The sequence below is a fragment of the Zosterops lateralis genome, assembly GCF_965231275.1.
Source record: "Zosterops lateralis genome assembly, chromosome: 4".
Classification (NCBI taxonomy): domain Eukaryota; kingdom Metazoa; phylum Chordata; class Aves; order Passeriformes; family Zosteropidae; genus Zosterops; species Zosterops lateralis.
The window spans coordinates 14,296,930-14,316,946 of NC_139765.1; the positions used below are offsets into that span (position 1 = coordinate 14,296,930).

General features: G+C 41.4%; 1 protein-coding gene across 2 annotated transcripts; it reads right to left on the minus strand.

Moving 5' to 3' along the window:
• Window positions 1–248: 248 nt before the first annotated feature.
• MKRN1 (makorin ring finger protein 1) lies at window positions 249–19,864 on the minus strand. Of its 2 annotated transcripts, none has more exons than XM_083859548.1 (9): window positions 19,689–19,864; window positions 12,623–12,751; window positions 8,005–8,231; window positions 5,206–5,346; window positions 3,187–3,413; window positions 2,489–2,703; window positions 1,674–1,784; window positions 1,125–1,239; window positions 249–688 (listed from the first exon to the last, which is right to left on the minus strand). In XM_083859548.1, exons 1-9 carry the CDS (start codon window positions 19,847–19,849, stop codon window positions 476–478), a joined length of 1,539 nt encoding a protein of 512 aa, XP_083715674.1. In that variant the 5' UTR covers window positions 19,850–19,864; the 3' UTR covers window positions 249–475. The 2 variants fall into 2 exon arrangements, with proteins under 2 accessions (XP_083715674.1, XP_083715673.1); XM_083859547.1 differs by having other exon boundaries at window positions 1,101–1,239.
• Between the last annotated feature and the right edge of the window lie 153 nt (window positions 19,865–20,017).

Below are 20,017 nucleotides of genomic sequence, written 5' to 3' on the forward strand. Positions count from 1 at the left end.
TTCCAGAAAGAGTATTTGTATCTGGCCTGAAATCAGAAATATTGGTACAAAGACAGAATAAAGGCCATCAGCCAATTTACATCCCCACTGCATGGCCACTGCTCATTTTTGTATCTGGGCTCTTCAAAATGAGTGTGGAAGTCCTGTAAACACTTTAACCCTGGAACTGGGTGAACTCTGTCGGGTACACAGATGAAGCAACAAACCTAAGCTAACTGTTTGACAGTTAAATTCATTTTTACAAAAACTAACATTTTAAAGATTTATTTCTTGTTATTTGTTGAAACAGAGGAAAAACAACACTCCTGGGGTGGGAGAGGAGGGGAAGGGAAGAGACAGACCCTGGGTAAAAGTTATTACAACAGCACCTGGAATTGATCGGCCTGCCTAGGAGAAACACAGGCACTGCCACAACACCACAGGTAATAGCTACTGCCTGAAGCCAAGACAACAGTCCACACTCCACTGACAGGTGCTATAGATCCAAATCATAATAATCTTCCAGCTCATCATGAAATAAGTCCCACTCATCTTCAGAATCTGTTAGCTCATCATCACCTCCAGCTGCCAATAGCATAAGCAACATCTCACCAAGCTCAAAGGTCACCACCTCATCCTCGTCGGTTTCAAAGGGATCACCATTCTCCCGCTCCTCAATGAACTCCCAGAACCGATTCCTCCTCTGGGCCTGCAAATGGAACACACAGATTTCCCCAGGTGACCCCGTGGTACAAAGCAGGAGCCTTTCCAGAGGCTGACACACCCCTGGGTGTACTTTCTGACATGCAAGAAGTCACATTTCTCTTTCAGGGGGATACTGACCTCCAGCAGAATTTACCCTTACACACCCCTATTAATGCTACCCAACATTTCTACTTCAGTATCTTGTAGTAAAGTTTTTTAAATTTAGTCTTTCCATCTTGGCCTCCAGCATTCACAAACTTTAGAGCACCGCTTCCTTCAAATTCACCATTACAGAGGTCTATCAGAAGTGGAAAAAAGAAAAGTCAATATTTCCCTATCCTCAAGGCAGAAGACATAATGCACACCCCTCTTGTGCTCTCTGTCTATTGAAAGGGCAATTGATCAGCAGCACTAACCCGGTATCTACTTGAGGTTCCTACTTTGGGTCTTTGTGGCTCCTCTTGGCGGCCATCAGGATATTCATGCTTGTAAAAACAGTTCCCTCCAAATGGACAGCTCCCACGGCCTTCATCAAAATACCTGCATGGCTTGTTGCTGGAAAGGAAAATATTGCAACCCTTACTGACAGCATACCCCAATCAGACTTCAGAACTGCATTTACCTGCAGTCCACAAAGATCTCAGGTACCAGGAGACATTTTGTGAGTACAAGATCTACACACAGAAATGATTTATTACACTACATGTGGACTGATGCATGCAGAGGGACATCAGTGGTGTGCAGTGCATGAGCTTGGACTGCCTTATGGCTACACCACCAGTGTTTTGTGTAGAGAAGGGAAAGACTGAGGTGATATAACACAGGAATAGCTTTGGACTGTGTGCATGCATCTATGGGGAGATAGGCAAAGCCACACTTCACACCTGATGATGGAAAGGTGTGAAAGGGGGCTTTACATCAACACCCTTCTCCACTGTGTACCTTTATCTCTGCAAGCTTAATTTGATAAAAGGTTGCATTGCTCATACCTCATTGCCTCCTTGTATTTCTGAATGAGTTTCTGCTTCTCTTCCTTCTCCTCCACCCAGTACTCACTTGGAATGACAAAGTTAGATGTGATCCGACATTCTGGGCAGGACCTGGGAAACGAACAGACTGTGCTGCAAAATTCCACATTATAGGATGCTCCCTCTCCTATATAACAAGTCACAGCATACATCCATTTTTAAAGACGTACTGTACTCATATACTTGCTGTACAACCTTTTCAATCTAGACTCTCTTATACATGAAGATAACCTAAACTCTCTTCTGCAACGACTCATTGGCAATGGCAGCTGGTCAGCTTGTCTCAGAAAAGCTTGAAAAAACATTTCACACAGACTCCTTTTTCTTTAGAATTAAATAAATTTATTTTGGTATTTTTCCTATATTTATTTGATTGGAACTTTTATCTTCTAGAACAGCTTTAAATGGAGAAATGTTCTGCCAACTGAGTAATGCTCTAAGGCAGTAATGAATTAAGCAGCATACATTCTGAACTGGTTAATCTGTTTCCAGATTCCTGCCTGGGTGTCCAAGACATAACCAGTAACTATTGCACAACATGCTACTAAATAAACAACAGTTATTTACTACCATTGCATTTTGCAAACTCAATGCATATTAACCAAATCAAAGCATAAATGTTATCCCTAACAATTATTTCACTCCTAAACTAAAAGTTAGTATGCATTAAATGCAGTCTCCATGCAGTCTGCATCTGGAAGTCTGTTTCAAGTTGTCACAAGTTACTAAGTTCTTCCACAGTAACAAAGCACAATGGAAATGGTAAAGCGCCTCACTTTATAATCTTGCTCTCAAATTGTTTAGCACTCCTCCACTTGCGGATGCACTTGAGACAGTAAGTGTGGCTGCAGTTGGAGAGGATCCCGAAGCGGCGCTCGCTGGGATTGGCTTTCTCATACACCACCTCCATGCAGATCCCGCACACCATGTCTTTACTACGCTGGACGGCAAAGGAGAGCTCCATGTCCTTCTCGTGAGCTTCAATGCATGACTGAAAAGGAGACACAAAGAAAACAACTACAGAGACAACTGGTCACCTGCTGAGGTCTAAGCAGGTTTTTAAATTCAGTTTGCTGGTTTGCATAATGCATGAAGTGTGATTAAGCTGAAAAAAATCTTGATCCTCAAAAAAAAATTTGTTCAAGTACCGGAGAACAATCAGTTCGGAGTTCAAATTCCTTTCTTCAGACACTGCTTTTAAACATGAAAAGGGAATCTAAAAGACCATCCACTTTGACTAGGCAAAGAACAAAGCTTCAGTATCTTTAAGCAGACTGCTCTCCCAACACAGATAAGGAAATCCAGCTGCTTTTGAGTGTGGCCCTGGCAGGAAACAGTCTAGTTTACAACCGGAATTTCATTCACTGCCTGACCTGCACACACCTCCAATGAAAGGGAATTAGTAACAAGTGATTGAGGGGAGCTAGGAAACAATAACTCACAGCTGTTAAACACCAGACAGTTGTTTGCTTACCTTTATGTGCTGAGATCTCTGTGCGGCATCAATGGGATGCAAGACCTGCAGGCCACACATATCACACACGTCCCCATGGATATACACGCAGTTTTCTCCATAACGACATTCTCCTAATGCAGCGTAGGGGCACAGCTCCTTCTTCATCTCCACATCTGCCTGCTGCTTCTCATATTCTTCTTCAATCACCATTTCCTGCAAGGGTGCTTCAGCACAGAAAGGAGCAGCTGGGACAGAATTAAGAACAGTAAGAAGTACATTCAGATTTTGAGCACAGGGAGTAAGAATACTCAGGGTTACCCAAACAGAGTAACAGAAACAATCTAGGTTCATTTCAGTCCAAGTTCACACACCCTCAAGCTGAACTAAATTATTTTCCCCACTCAATTAATTTCAAGACCAATTTCTTCATCCTTTAACACAGATAAGATTAAAGCTATCATAGTTTCAGTGGTCAGATCTATTTACAGGCTAAGTTCACCTAGAAAAATTACACTAGTCCTCAGCAGCTTAAATACACTGCTACAGAGATGGTTCAGCAACCATTAAACAAGGCTACAAATCTCTCAGTGCTTTTAGAATCAATTTCACTTCAGCTAAAATTTTCACATCAGCTAAAGTTAACAGGGTTTTTTCCCCAGAAATTACAGACCTGAAGTAATAAAGGTGTATCCAGCATAACAAAATGCTAGTACAGCAATACCACATCAGCAATTCCTTATGTGTAGGCTAATTAGCACACTGTTCTTTAGCATGAATAAACTTTGATTTCTGGATTCCCATGCATCTCTAGGATTGATAGAAAAGTGGTGTCCATATCTATCAAACTAACTCCTTTTGACACATTTGCAAAAAAAGCCTGACCTAAACAGTTATCTGGTCAATTATCCAGACACATGAACATAAACCAAAATTCAGGCTATTTTCATTGCATTCTAAGCTAGCCACCAGTTTTGCAAAACTCTAAGTAAATTCCCTTACCTAAGTGTAAACTGAATTGAAATCTGTATCCTTTCTCTCACCCCTTTAGACAGCTACTATTGAACACTTTTCTCCCTGTACTTCAGGAACATGCTTCCCTGTCTCACCACAAGTCAGCCTTTTGAGATTGTTACATAAGTAGGATGATGACTGAATTAGAAGAAAAGGCAGTCAGTGAGAAACTGAAGATGTAATGAATATAAAGCATTACTATATTCAGAGTAAACACCAGGAAGAACAGCAGCTGGAGTTTATTTATATAACCAGAAGCTGTTACAAGAGTAACAAGTCATCTATGCTATAAGAAAGTGTATCTTTCAGAAGCTGTTCAAGCACTAGATTTGGCTAAGCAAGCAAAAACTACTAAAAGCATACTTCAATCAGTTAAAGTGAAGGGAAGACTCCTCCTCAAAATTAATCAGAGGCTGCATACATGCAGTTTTCATGCCCATGGAGCAAAGATGTAACAATAGGCATATATCAGTCTGTTAGTTTTAGGACAAAGAAAAAGAAAAAGCAGGTCCCTGCGACTTAAGTTTTGAGGAATAAGGAAATACTGAAGATTAGTGTAGAAAAATATTAGCTCTCAAGATAAGATAAAGTCTGCTTCTTGAACCATCTCTGACTGTAGTGGTCACTCACAATGATCCTGGAGCAGTCTGGTTGTTAGAAACATACTTTTCAATGTAAGTGAGTAACTGAGTAACAAGTCACCTGGCAACCTGCTCATTTTCAGTCAGAGATTACCAAACGAAGTATGTTCATTAGCTTTTCTTCCCCATGACTTTTAGTGAATCAGCACCAAGGAAAGTGACAAATAGTCACGTACTAAGGCTCTACATTCTCTCCTCAGTAGCTCAGCATAACATGAAAACATGTACTTACTTATGGAAATCCCACTTGCCTTCCCATTTGAAATCCATGGTCTCCATTTCCATAAGAAATAACAATAATCACAACTACCATTCAGTTTCTAATCCCTCAACTGTTGCATTTGCCAGTGTTTGCTCGAGTTAATGTTGTCACAGATTTTTTTACCTAGTTGAGGGCCATGAAGGTGGTCAGAGGGATGGAATACCTCCCCTATGAGGAAAGGCTCAGAGAGTTGGGGTTGTTCGGCCTGGAAAAGAGAAGGCTCCGGGGTGACCTTACTGCAGCCTTCCAGGACCTGAAGGGGGCCTACAAGAAAGATGAAGAGGGACTTTTTACAAAGGCATGTAGTAATAAGACAAGGGGTAATGGTTTCAAACTCAAATTCAACCTGAAAGATGGTGTATATAGATTAGATACTCAGAAGAAACACTTTACTGTGAGGCTGGAACAGCATGCATATCTTCTGCATCTACTTCACTGTAGCAGCTACAGTTTTATCTCCTATTTGAAATCACAATTAGAAAAATTCAGAAGACTTCACTGCCTCAGCAGTTACAAATCCAACATCTCTCAGAGTAACACTTGCTCTCTATGATTCTGTTTGCTGTTTTCCCAATCTCTGCTCACCAGTAGGTGGACTCAACCCCCACCTTCTCATTGCCCATCTCCCAGTCAACCGGGTTATATTCATACTAGTGGAAAAACCAGTTTGTTTTTGATCCACACACCACCTGCTTGCACTTTAGGACACACTTCATAGCGTTAAACGTATTAATCTTTAAGTAACAGGAAACAGACACCCAATTTAGTGTTTCTTTTATTTCTGCCTTTCTACTCTTCCTCAATTACTGCAGAACGTTGAGCAGCAATAGCTGCAGAACAAGTAAGGAAATGTGGCACATCTGTACAACTAACAAGTGACTATCTGAAGAATCATCACTATTTTCTATTCTAACTTCTGAAGTTGTCTTCAAGATACCAGGTTTAGTCCCAAATCAGAGAATCATGGTAAAAGGTGAGCATTATAGTCCCAGCGACGCATGGTTAAACTGCCAACCTTGAATCTTTATCATTTTTAAGACAATTTTAAACACACAGGCTTCTAGGTAACCTTGAGATATAGATTTCATTTTCGAGATTCCAAGTATCTGTACATTTCTCCAGCAATTTGACAAGAATAATCTGCTTTAAGGCATACACTACAGAACACACTGCACACATTTTTATTTCTGTAGTTTAATTAAGACAGTTGCTTCAGAAAAGTAAAGGTTTTTTTAAGTCACCATGGGAATTAGCATCATGTAGCACTGTTCAGAACAGAAACAGATGAATATGTTTGTACATTAAAATACATCAAGTTTCAAAGGCTATAAAACAGATATTTGCAACAAGATTCACAGAAGAGAAAGCTATTTAACTTAATGTGGCACAAGTTTGCATGAAAAGTAAGCCTAACTCCTAGAAAAAAAATTGCTTTAGTAAAACTAAGTTAACAGTGTAAAGACTAAAGACTTCAGGAAGAAGCACCAGCTCTTCTGTAAGGACTGTGTGTATTTAAAAGATCTCTGGCTGAACAAACTAGCAATTAATTGATTCCAGGGGAGGTCCAGGCAGTCATTATTGGGGCTGACGCCCAAGAAAAGAGACTGACTCTTCTTAGATGTGCAAATGACAGGAGACAGAAGGCAAGCTGAGGCAGGGAAAAATCCAATTACATACTAGGGAAAGAGGCTTTCATTATGAAAGGAGTCAAACACCACAAAGGATATCCAGAGGTTATGGACCTTTGAACATCTCTGAGGATAGAGACTCAACTAAACAAAGCCCCTGGCAACCTTAAGCAGAGAATAAAGTAGATGAAATTCAGAGGTTCCTTCTGATTAAAATATTTCAAAAAATCCTTTGTCTCAACAAGCACAGAAGCTCTATCTTCCATGACAGTAAGGTGGCACACTAACAGGTAGTGGTCAAGTTTTCACTGCTTTGGAATATACTCCAGTCACAGATCTATTACACAATTCAATAATCAAAATTCTCAGCAACACTAGCAAACTGTTTGTGTCACTTGACCATTCCTCTTCACCCTCCTCAAACTGGATGGCAGGAGGCTTAAAGCAGCACCCTGTAACACTGAGAAGGCCACTGTCTTTCCAAATCTTAGAATCTGAGCAGCGCAAAGTAGTATAATCTGAGCACTCCTCAAACTCTTCTGGATGCAAGGTGTCCATTTTGAATTCAAATATTTATTTAAGTACTCACAGCCTCCTCATGCCTTAGAGAGACAATATCAGAAATTATGTTAAAGTGATCAACTTCAGCCTACTTTTCACTTAAACTTGACTGCTATATTTTGGCAGGAAAAATGGATGACAAGTATGCCACTCAAATAGTCTAGTCCCATATGATGAGCTTCTTCAGTGTCTTTCTCATTGTGAGCTGTCACAGTATTAGAAATTAGAGTTCCAGAAAGCTAACTAGAATAAATTTTCAGCTGCTGGCCATGGGATTCACAAAAGTTCACTTTTCATGCAAAAGCATTAGGCTTCAATTCCTTCCACAGGAATTCATATCTCTACTGAAAAACCTCTGAAATACTGCAAAACCACCCCAAACCAAATCAACCAACCCAAAACACAAAGGCAGCAAATTATTTCTCCAGAGTAGCAATATTAATTTTATCACCAGTAATTTCCTCTCCCATCCCATATGCAAACTAAACTTCAAAGGAGATTCTCAAGTCATACAGAAACACAGCAACAGAAAGCCAATCATGCAAAGACTGACTTGAAATATACCTGATTTCAGAATGAAACTGTCAGTCTGGCTACTCACGTTGGAGAACCCAGGCTCACTTGAACTGATCAATAAGAATGAACAGCTGTGTTCAAAAGCATTAAAATAAATGCACTACATAGAAACTGTTGAGCCAGGATGGAAATTCACTGTTACCCATGATCAGCTTACCACGTCCACAGTATGGCTGCCCAGGGACAAACTCCACTGCGTTCACCCAGTCCTCAGCCCCGACTCCTGCCGCTGCCAGATCTGTGTTTTCATCTTCTATCTCAGCAATGAATTCTTCAACTGTTTCAGGGAGTGATGCGAACTCTGAGGACACTGATGGATAGATTTCTGCCTCTGGATTCACATCAGTCACTTCTTCCTGTATTAGTGGCTTGGTATGTTCATATCTAAAGTTAAAACGCATCATGTCAGCTTTCCACAAAAAGATACCTCCAGACAGCAGCCCCACGTATTGAAAATAAACTAATGAAGATGTGAACATGCTATTTGGAAGGAGGACTCAGAAATGGCTAGGAAGAGAAAGTCACTGATGACCCTTTATAGAGAAATGCTTCCACTTGGGCAATCTGAATACACAAGGTATTCAGAGTCTTTGGAGAAAAAAGAGCACAGTTCTTACTTAACTTACACAGAACAATCTTCAAACATGTCCCAAAGTGGTCAGTTACTATTACACATGTGTGCTATTGCTGAATGGGAAAAATTCAGCTTTATAAAGAGAAGACTAAGGACAGACACTGCTGTCTCCAACTCCCTCACAGGAAGCCAATCAGCCAGAGTCTTCTTAGAGATGCAGTGATAGGATGACAGTCAGTAGGCACCAGTCCAAAATGGGAAGTTACAGTTATGAATATTAGGAAAAAAAATTGCTGTAAGAATAGGTAAACACTAGAATGGGTGCACAATCTTCATGCTTGCAAATGCTCAAAACTTGACTGGACAATGCCTTGGGCAACCTGGCCTCAGCTGGCATAGATTCAGAGATCCCCATCAACATAAATTATTATTTTCCTGTATCTAAGCATCTTGCCTCATGCAGATTTTACACTGAATTTGAGTACTTATTTCTAATGCCTCTTTCAGGTCATTGTGGAAAATGATAATCAGAACACTTTAAGCTCTACCACCCGCAATAAACAGGTAGGTACCATTTCACTCAAAAATCTGTCTTCCAGCAACTAGGCGACTACATGGGGAAAATAAATGACAAACCATTGTAGTCTTAGATATTTGCTGACTAATTTCAAGGGCAACAGGAGGGAATTTTTTGAGATCATACAGAAGTTTGAAGCGACTGTGATTCATTTAGCTCGTGTCAGATTAAAAACAATCAAGTGCCACAGTTCTTGCATATTAAAGTGGTGTCCCTAAGCAAATGTCAGCTTAGAAATCCTAGACCTATGAAGCACAAATTTAAAATTCAAGCCTTCAGATCTCTACATCGGCCTCCAAAGCGTGTGCACCATATGAGGTACCCAAGACAACCCAATGGGGTGCAGGAAGAAAATACTAGAACTTACTGGTTTGTTTCCCCTTAAAAAATACATTAAATTACTACCATTATTAAGATACATGTTGATGGCAGTGTCCTCACAGCCAATATGTCAGAGGGCCCATGTGTGGTACGTGTGAGGTGCCCTGAAGGAGGAGGTGTTCCGCTACCCAGTGGGTTGACAGTGGCACCTCTCCTTGTCTGCTCACTTTCAGCATATTGTGACATATTGCACTTTGCTAGCGCCACTTAATGAATCAACAGATTATCTGAACTTGTTTTACCTAAGCTAACCCTGACATAGTGAACAAGTGGCTTGAAAAAATGCCTGCAACTGTGGGCTGATGACAACACTGATAATGTGAGCAAAAGCCAACAAAAAAATGTCAGAGCTAGCACTTGTTCTCCTAGAACAAGTGCTCCATTAGACAGACTATGAAGTAAAACAATGCCAACCGAATCAGCTCTTGAACTCAGGGGGAGGAGATCCACAGAAGAGATCAAGATTATCAAGAAGGCAATCTGAAATACGCATTTACATTCATTATTATTAATGAAGAACCGTGCTCTTGGTGAATACTGTACCTTGAGATATTAGCTACTGAAAGGATGAAGCCATCTCAATTAGCAAGGCACTGAAAATCAAAACATTCAGAACACCAAGAAAAATCTCCACAATTTTTTCCAAGATGTTTCAAGTCATGTGCTACTCAATCCAGTATTTTGCAGAACTTCACAATAAGAGTTTAGAAACCTCCTTTGAGGCTTGTTACACAACAATGAAAGACAAAAAGCCACATGCCACTGGACCACTTTTTCCTCTTGTTGTGGTAAAAATGACTGCAATAACTCATGGAAAACAACTAAAATGCACTGCTTTGTCAGCAAATATTGCTGGGAAACACATAGAAAACACTGCTAGAGATTTGAAGAAACAAGCAGTAGAACACATCTTGCAGTGTGGGAAGTCTGCTGCATGGCAGAAGAAAAAGTACAGATGTTTTTCACATGTCTCAGCCTATGATACTTGCTAGATTCTGTTTCAATAATAAACTACTCTTTGTGAGACACCAAAGAAAAGACGTACCAGCAGAGAAACATTCTTAACAAATTACTTCTTTAACAAAGACAAAAAGATTCACTGGAGGAGGTATCTTCTCAATAGCAGACAATTACTTTAATAAAAACAATGTTTTACAGGAAAACTGTGCAAGTAAAACCGCTGAAGCAGCAGCTGCTCTGACCACAATAAGAGATTCCACAGTAAGGTTACAGGGATAGCACCCCACCAGAAATTCATCACTGCATCATTCACAGGCAAGATACTGTAGTAAAGATGGATCCAGAAGCACCCAAGTGACACTAGAGAATGTCTTCAATATAGACTTTTAAATAGTCAAATGTTTACCTCAGTTATGAGGTGGAGAGCTACCATGAAAATCTTGTGTACCACAGAGATGGTTTGCTGATTATCTCATGGTAAAGCACTTAAAAACTGTCACGGATGAGTTATGCATGTTTATTTCACAAAGACAAGTGCTCTGGATTTGCTGCCCTTTTCTGTGATGACAAGTCAGTGCCAGCAGTATACTGCTGAGCAGATATTAAAAAACAAACAAACAAACAAAACCCAACAAACCCAAACCAACCAAACTCAATCAAATTCAAACTGTCCCTCCAAGATAAAGTCATTCCATAAACAGGTAACTGCTTCTTGAAGGAAATCTGTGGTATAGAGACAACACTTTGAAAATTAAGTATTTCCACCATGATGTGATTTTCTTGGCAAAAACTACCCAAGCATGTTAATTACAAAAACCCTTTCATATCTTGTACACTTAAAAAACTTGGAAAGTGATTTCTCTAACATGTTTAAAAATCTTTCAAATTCAGAATTCCAGTGTATTTTGGATGCATTTGCTAAAAATATAAAAATGCAACACCTTCCAGTTGATCTGCACTAACAGCTGATTGACATCAGGGAAGGTGGAAACTTGTTAGCTAAATTTATCACACATTAGTACATGCAGCCAGCAATATACTTCCTTTTGGATCTGCATATCTTTATGAAAGATCTTTTTCAGCTATGACCACCATTAAAACCAAGGACAGAAATAAACTGAACTTAGAATGAGACCTTCAAACAACTGTATAACAAAATGTTACACTGAGATTTTAAATAATAAAGAGCCCACTGAATAAAGATTACAATCAGTAAAAAAATATTATTAATAAGGCTCTTACTGACAGTAAAAATTGCTTTGGATCTATTAAGTATTTTTCATTTCACTTTAATACACCCTTTTTAAAATTCTGGTTTGGGGTTATGTTTTACAATGTACATAACATTAGTACAGCAGTAGATGTAGATATATACATATAAACTATAAATAAATGTGTATGTTGGTGGGAGCTCAAAGACATTGAACTGATGGGGTGCATGATCCTAAGTTGGAAGACCGTTGATCTATATGATCAAAAAACAATACTGGCAGATAGAAGACTACAGAGAGGTTTTCTTTGTTACTTTTCTTACATAGAGTAACCCTTTATTAAACATGAAAGCAAAGCTAACTATGAGCTACCATATAAAATCAGGATGCAAACGTTTAATCATGAATTACAGCTGCAATAAGACAGAATGTTAAAACTTCTGGTAAGTTTTAATAAAATGAATGATGAAACATTTCTAAGCCTTTGTAAAGCTTTGCTCCACTAGAAAAGTATCTGTTTTTCTTCTTCACAATCTCTTTTTTGTTAACATTTCAGAGGTATAGATCAATTCAGAGTATGTTTTCATAAAGTAAAGCCATTTTGTACAGGCAACATTTTAGAACTTATATGACAAATTCGAGTTACTTTTCCAGAATGGTAGTTTCAGTGTCAGAGTATCAATTCCTCAAGAGACAACACAAAGAAAAATAATTCTTACCTGTTCAAGCTTTTATGATCACTTAAATAGTGTAATTCGGTTTCATCCGTTCAGCTAGTCTGAATGTACTCTCAGACTTCAATTAATATACTCATATTAATAAGAAGAAAACTCCCTCTGCTGACAACTATCATTTTTATAAAAACCAGTTATCACCTTGCCTTTGCTCATTTATTTGCATAGCAAACACTGGTATTCAGCAAGACAAGAGAGTCAGTGAAAAGCTATTTTTATAAATATCTGAAGTTGCAACAGAAAAGAAAAGCACTAAGATTTACTGCTTTTCCTGAGCTCACTACTCAGGGACTCAGAGTGAAAAGATTCCTGCAGGGTGGCCAGGGGCATTTCTTTACCTGCAATGATCTCCATAAGCACAGCATCCTCGCTGGTAATACCTGCACACCATGGCAGACTGACTGGAGGAGAGGTCATGGGAGTAGCGGCAGTTGTCTCCTTCCTTGCAGACTCCATGCATGAAGTATCTGTTAGAGAAGACAATGGGGAGTTAGGGCAAAGCACTGAAGCTGCAGAAGTATTTGGATGATCTCGTTATTCTGTAAATCAAGGTATGCTGCATTAAAAAGAGCACTAAAGACTCATGGGACACTGCCCAGTATAACCATAAAAATGAGGGGAAAATGAAGCCTCAGCTACTCCAGTGAACTGTGGTGCACATACAGGGACTTGCTCTTACAAAAGCCTGGGGGAAAAGACCACACCTGTAAAAGCAAAGTTATCCTGGGCTGTGACACTAAGAGGAAAGAGTCTTGGACCAAGTAGATTGGCACTGAGTTTTAAATGTAGGCCCCTGTGTCCTGACACAAGCAAAAACCTTACAGAAACCCAGCAGTGATACAAGAAACAAATCCAGACGCACCCTAAATCACCCAAGGTTTTAAACCTATTCTGGATTCATAAATAATTCAATCAAATGTGATTTCCTCTCCAAGAATGAAAAACACATTTGTGATGGATAATTACATCTGACAAAACACACATTAGTTCCTGTGATAGGAGCCAAAGAAATAGAAGCACCCTGCTTTAGCACTGTGCTCCTTGTCTTGAAAAACTTGGACAGTTTCAAAGCCTTTGAGGACAGTTGGATCAATTTTAGCATGTCAAATAGGACAAGTTTAATTTAGCATCTTTAATTCAGTTATTAGAGAGAACTGAAGAGTGGTTTTCAACATTTTTTCAATTTTAACTTAGAAGAACAAGCTTCTAGAAATTCAATACACCATAACTGTCCAGATTCAGTATGTTCAGAACTACAACTGAAAAGTTCAAGTAAACCTTTCCAAATCCACACAAAAGTATTAGCAAAGAAAAAAAGAAAAAATAAAAACATCTGTGTAAAAATTGAATCCATAAATGTTTACCAATAGTTCAGTTTAGAAAGAAGCTGCACTGCCTCCAGATAGCAAGTTACAATTCTGAACTCACTGAAAATATGAAGACCTAGTAGACAAGAAAATTTGTGAGGATTTAGGTCTTCTACAAAACATCACTTGAAGAAAGGCTGAGCAGCAGATAACACCCATCTAAGCCCACGGGACACTCCTGTTGCACACTTAGAGCACTTTGCACAGCCAGCAGAACCAGGCCCTCCAAGCAGCTGAGTGCAGCCTCACAGCCAGCACAAGAGACAGGGATCATCTTTCAGCAGCCACAAATAAAATTAGGACAGCTCTTCACAAAACATTCAAGTTGATATTCCTGGCCAGGAAAGGTGGTAAGATGTTAAACTGCATGCACTTCTACATAGCTATTTAGTCTACTGTATGTTTAAGAAGTCAGATAAAGCCAGTGAATAATGCACTAAATGACATAAGTAGAGCTACATCTGCAATCCAGTTTTAGGGCAATATCAAAACCTGAGGGTGAACAAGAGCTGATAACCCTCCATGTGCAACATCACTGCTGTATTCAACATACTAAGAATAAAAAAAATCTCAACTAGCTTTACAGACCACAAGCTGACACTTTGCCATCAGGCTGCAATTCACACTCAAAACACTCAAATTCACACTCCAAATCCCATGTGTAGCCTCTAGACAAATTAGTTAGGTAAGAAATGTGATCCTACATAAAAAACAGGCAGTACAAGACCCAGATGAGGCCCTGCAGGGTCAGGTGGAGGCACAAACAGCTACACTAGCAGGAATTAGGTGTTGCAAAAACAGAACAAGACCCGTCCCTGCTATACAACCAGCACTCGCCACCATGAACAAGAAACACACAAAACCCCCTAAAAGTCACACTTGCCTAACCAACAGCATAACCCACCTACAAAGACTCACCTCAAAAAGGAAAAAAAACCCAAACCAATGAAACCAAAACTCAACCAAAAAAACCCCAATCCTATTTAACCTGCCCTCTTTCTCAAACAAAGTAAAAAAGCCCCTGAAACAGAACCAAAAACAAACCCAACCACCCATGAAATCATGGAACTAGAATATAACTGGAATTTCTGGCTTGATTGCTTTTAAGAAATGGGAGTCACACCGACAGGGTAAAAAAAAAAAAAAAAGACTTCAGGTTGTTTAAGGTTTGTTCTTTAACAAGTGTTATCTCCACTCTCTGCTTATTTCCACACAGCATTGCTTCCCCCGTGTGCTGGGCCAGCAACTTCACAGCCACTGGCTGGCACAGAACAGGAAATGGCTGCAGTGGAACCTGACATTCCTTCTGGTGCCCCCACAGTTATTTTTAATCTGGATCAGATCACTGCCCCACCACTCTGCACAGCCACTCTGCTCCTTGAGCCAACCAAATGTTGGGACACCACTACAGCTGAAATAAGGGACTGACAGAAAAGCTCCTGCCTGACATGAGGACATCTGATAGGAACTATTTGGTTAGCATGACTTACGCTAAGTACTTAAGCTCCAAAATTAGATTCTCCCGCTGAGTGATTGGGAAAATGAAGCTCCAAACGCCCTTCCTTCCTTCCCAGTTTATGTCAGAAAATCCTCTGCAAATGTAGATTGTGTAATTCTCTAAAGTATACTGAAATGGTACACTATAAAGGGAAAAAAAACTAACATAAAACACTCTCAGGCCCTAATTCATACATCACTTTTAAAGGCCTTCAACCCTATGCAGCAAACGCAGCATTATTTGAACAAGAAGGCTGAAGTGGGAGGGGAAAAAGGTATTTCTCTTAGGATAATACCCCAACTTCTTCCACAATCCTCCCCCTCACCGAGATGTAAGATTTTTACCCTAAGTCACAAAGAATGCAACCCTTTACACATCAAATTGCAGTGTTTGGCTAAAACATACTTTGTCCAAGTCAAAAAAATAAACAGAGTGCATTATTTTTGGGGTAAGATAATGAAATTTATTTTGGAGAGCACCTTTATTCACACAGAGTATTCGATTTAACCTTACTCAACAGCAATACCAGTCTCTTCATTCTGGTTATAGGAAAGCATCCTTAAAACTGAGAAATATGAGTTATCTAACACACAGGCACGTAGAAGGACATCTGAAATTTCCATTTGGTCAAGCAGTCGGAGAACACATGTAATTTCATCTGAAAAAATAAAACTAGATCAAGACAAGTATGTAACTGGATTTTTTTCTGAGTCTCTGCTCATCCAAAAAAGCACTTATTCTGGCAGTGCTCTCTGCCCTTCCAATTCAAATATACGAGTGTAATTTGGTTAAGCTGCTTGGGGGAGCCAGACCAGAGAAGTCATCAGGGTGCAAGTCCAGATAATTTCCCCTGTTCAGTTCACTGCACGATTGTACAAAACATGAGTGAAGTGACACCAACACATGGAACAACCTGACAAAATTAATAATTGCCTGCACTGGCATTTTATCACTGAAAAAGGTTCAACATGTGTCTAGCTATGAATGCCTTGATCAAAATAGCATATCTTGATTTTCATGGGTATTTCTAATTAGGCAATGCTTCCTTCTACAGAGTTGGAAGCTCGCTATGCATTTCCTTATTCAGATGTATTCTGTTCTTTACTTCAGGTTTCTGCTTTCAGGTAATGCTAATTTGTTTAATCAAACTACTGGTTCAGCTAAGTTAGAATGTTACAACCAAGAGCAAATTTCCTTCAAAAGCCAAGGTACTGTCACGACTGGCAGATGGGGAAGCTCGGGATAACAGCCATCTACCATCATCAGCTTCTTCAGGTGCCATATAGAGACCAAGAATCCCTAGGAAGAAGGTAGCAGGAAAGAGGCTGAGCATGCTGCTCTAGCACAGCTCCTGGGTGTTCTGCCACATTACTGGCTAATGAAATTCTGTTGGAGTTAGTAAAAGGGGGAAAAAAAGTTGATCTTAACAGCATTTAGCTTGTTGTCTCTTCTCCATAACCTCCTACAGAAGTCATCAGGGGATGCAGAGCAGAGCAACCATGAAAGGGGCAATTCAGGCAGGCTGTCAGGAGATTTGTGCCCTGCACCTCATCCCTGGTGCTGCACTAATTAAGCAGGCTTACTTTACTGATGCACGCTCTTCACATGAAAAGGAAAAGATACCCAACCCAGGCTTTCAGGAAGAACAGCTAAGGTACAAACACATAAGCAGCTCTCAAAGTACACCACTTAGTTGCTATGGGTTTTATTTACATTCAGTGCTTAAACAAACATGTGAAATGTAATTTGTTTATTTGATGACTTTTAATATCGCATGACATCTGAAAAACACAAGCATGGAACAAAGAGCATCAAGCCTTTGGAAAAGAGATTGGCTATGGCACTGCTCAATAAAACCATGTAGCATCTGAACTGGAAGGACTGAGGAACCTGGTAAGGATGGCAATTCTTTTTATTTCAAATGTATCAATAAGAAAAAGATCATAATATTAAACAAGTTCTGAATTAGCTTTGTTCCCCTGACATTTATTCCAGATTAAAATACTATAAATTTTTACAAAATACAAGCCTTGTAAACTGCTAAACCACAGAAGTAAAAAAAACCCCTTTTTTCATCATCTATTAGGGAACATGATTTCCTATATTTCACCCTGAGACTTCTAAACTTTAGCTGCAAGAAAAACAGAAGGGTAACATCAGCAGAAGTGTATTTGTAGGAGAAATAAAAGTCTTTCATCTTAGTCACTGTGTCTCTCACTCTGAGATATTAATCACCCATCCCAAGGATATCACACTGGTGTATTAAAACTCATTAACCAACCTATTTATCGTATCAGATGGTCAAAGGAGCAGAAAGAACTTATGATACCAATTTTAAGCCTTCCAATTTCCATAAAACAGCAGTATTTCTGCACCAGCCGTCACCTGCTAGCTCCTTATACTGAAAGGACTGTCTCCCCAAAGTTTTTCAGGCAGCATTTACTGTCACCCGCATGATGATTCAACTAAAAAAGCCTGTGAACAAAAAGAATTGTGCAGCGTTACTCAAACAAAAACTGCTCTGCCTCCTACACTAAAAATCTGCTTTTTGAAATTTAACTCCTTCACCTCAATACTAAATCCTCCAGTTCATTTATAAAGGTAAAACCAAATTTAATAGTAAGAAACATATTTTCCTAAATATGAATATATCCTATTGAAACCAAACCTAGAAATCCAAAATTGCCCGGAAGGGCAAGTCAAAATTGCTAATTTTGCTTTAAAGCCCGAGTAAAGCTATCCTCCCTCCAACTTGAATGGTCTCATAAAAATTAGTAGAGCAAGCAATGGGATAACTAGCAGGATTAGCCAAAGAGAACAAAGAATGGAGACGTTCATTAGCTCCAAGGCCGACATCCCATTGTTTAAGCTCAAATTAAAGCACATTAACCATTACAAAAGAGTAGCTTTAGCTTCCCACTCGGCCTGAGTGTTTGCAAATAAGTACATTCCCTAGACTCTCTGCACTGCAGGATGCTGATGAACTTGACTGCTTCTGTACTATGACAGTCGCTGTCTCCAATAAATCAATCCTGCATCCATACCTATTCTACAGCTGCCTCACAAATCCAATTTGCCTAATTGAGCTCCTCGATCTTGAGAAATTATGAGACAAACTTAAATAAGAGGGAGCACTGACCTTGCGTCTCACCTAAAGCTGAGCTAAGCACGGTTCCCGGTCATTTCCTCATCCCCAGCATCAAACATTAACCCGGGGATCCGCAGGCAGAGCTCCGTGCCTGCAGCAGCCCCCCGAGAGCGCTGCTGAACGGCGCTTCCCGAGGGGAGGCAGTTAGTTGGGTATTAGCCAAAATAGAGGTGGAACAACAGCGAGCAGGGACGCTTCAAACCCTGCAGGGCACAGCGAGTGAGCGCCCTGCGAGGGCCGAGCAGCGGCTCCTCACGCTGCCGCTGAAACAAATGGGGAAAAAAGCAAGGAGAAGAGAGATAAAAAAACCTCAATCAAGATCTAGAGCCTATTTCTTCCTAATCAAGAGATGGTCCTTTTTGCTTCCAAGTGACTTGAAATTTACTTACCCACACATACGTTAAATGTAATTTAATTTATTTATTTAAATTATTTTTTAAAAAATCAGGAGACGCTCATCGATGTTAATATTGGATTATCGCTTGCTTTTATATTGACTAATATCTCTCTATGTTCACAAAACTGTTTTAAATTCCTTTCTGCCTGCCAACCGACCAGCAGTATAGGTTTAAAAATAATCCATCTGGCAAGCTTTAAAACACGCAGTACGGCTTGCATAACCCCAGAGAGAAGATTTATCAGAAATATAATTTAGAGGAAAACACGGATAGGAAATGACGCAGCACGCAGAACCTCGATGTGACACAGGCAGGGCCACTTCGCACATTCTGCAACATGGCACGACCTATTCCTGTTCTACGGTTTAATAAAGTTTTCCCTATATCAATAATTCCCAATTTTAAATTTCGACTGAAAAGCACAAGAATGTAATGACGTCGCATTTCCTGCTTCGTCGCGCTTTGCGGAACGCGGCAGCAGGACTTCCTTTTCCACGGCGTCCTTGGCGCCGGGCACTGCGGGCCCGTTCCGCACAATGAGGGGCGGCGCGGGGCTCCCGGCGGCGTTGCCCGGCGGCCGCGGGGAACACTCGCACGAGGCGGCGGCTGGAGAAAGGCCGCGGGCCGCACCGCCCCCACCGGCGGGCCCGGCTGCCCGCGCCGCCTCCGCCGGTGGCCCCGCCCGAGACCGTTCCCGCCCGGGGCCGCTCCCGGGGCCGGGGCCGTTCGCCGCTCCCGGGGACGCGCGCGGGGCGGGGCGGGGCCGGCGCGCGCCACGAGCGGGCGCGCGCGGCGCGTACGTGACCGTGGGGGGAGGGGCGGGGGGGGGCGGCGAGGAAGGAAAAGGCCCCGGGGCCGGGTGGGGGGGGGGGGAGAGGGGGCAGTGCGGGGAGAAGGGAAGGGAAAAGAAAAGAAGGACGGAGAAGGACGGAGAAGGGCGGCCGCGCCCGCCCGCTTCCCTCCCCCTCTCCAGCCGCCGCGGACGGCGCGTACCTGCAGGTGACCTGCTTGGTCCAGCCGCCTCCCCCCGGCCCCGCGGAGGGCGGCGGCACGGCCGCGAAGTCGAAGGCAACGGCCGCCGCTCCCGCGGCCGCCGAGGGCGACCCCAGGGCCGCGCCCGCCGTTGTCTCCAACGCCGCCACTGCCTCCGCCATTACTGTTTATCCCGCACAGCGGCGGCAGCGCCGGAACTTCCGGGAGCGGATCCTTCCGGCCGCCCGGGGCGGGGCGCGGCGGCGGCTCCGCCCCCCTAGCCGAGCGGCGGCTCCCAATTGGCCGAGCGGGACGGGCGCGAGCGAAGGCGCCTGGGGCGGAGCCGCGCC

Coding starts and splice junctions, on each gene's coding strand:
- MKRN1 (XM_083859547.1), bottom strand. CDS start 19,849: ATGGCGGAGGCAGTGGCGGCGTTGGAGACAACGGCGGGCGCGGCCCTG. Junction 1,785..2,488: donor TTTGAGAGCAAGATTATAAA/GTGAGGCGCTTT, acceptor TTCGTTTCCCAG/GTCCTGCCCAGAATGTCGGA. Junction 1,240..1,673: donor AAATACAAGGAGGCAATGAG/GTATGAGCAATG, acceptor TTTCCTTTCCAG/CAACAAGCCATGCAGGTATT.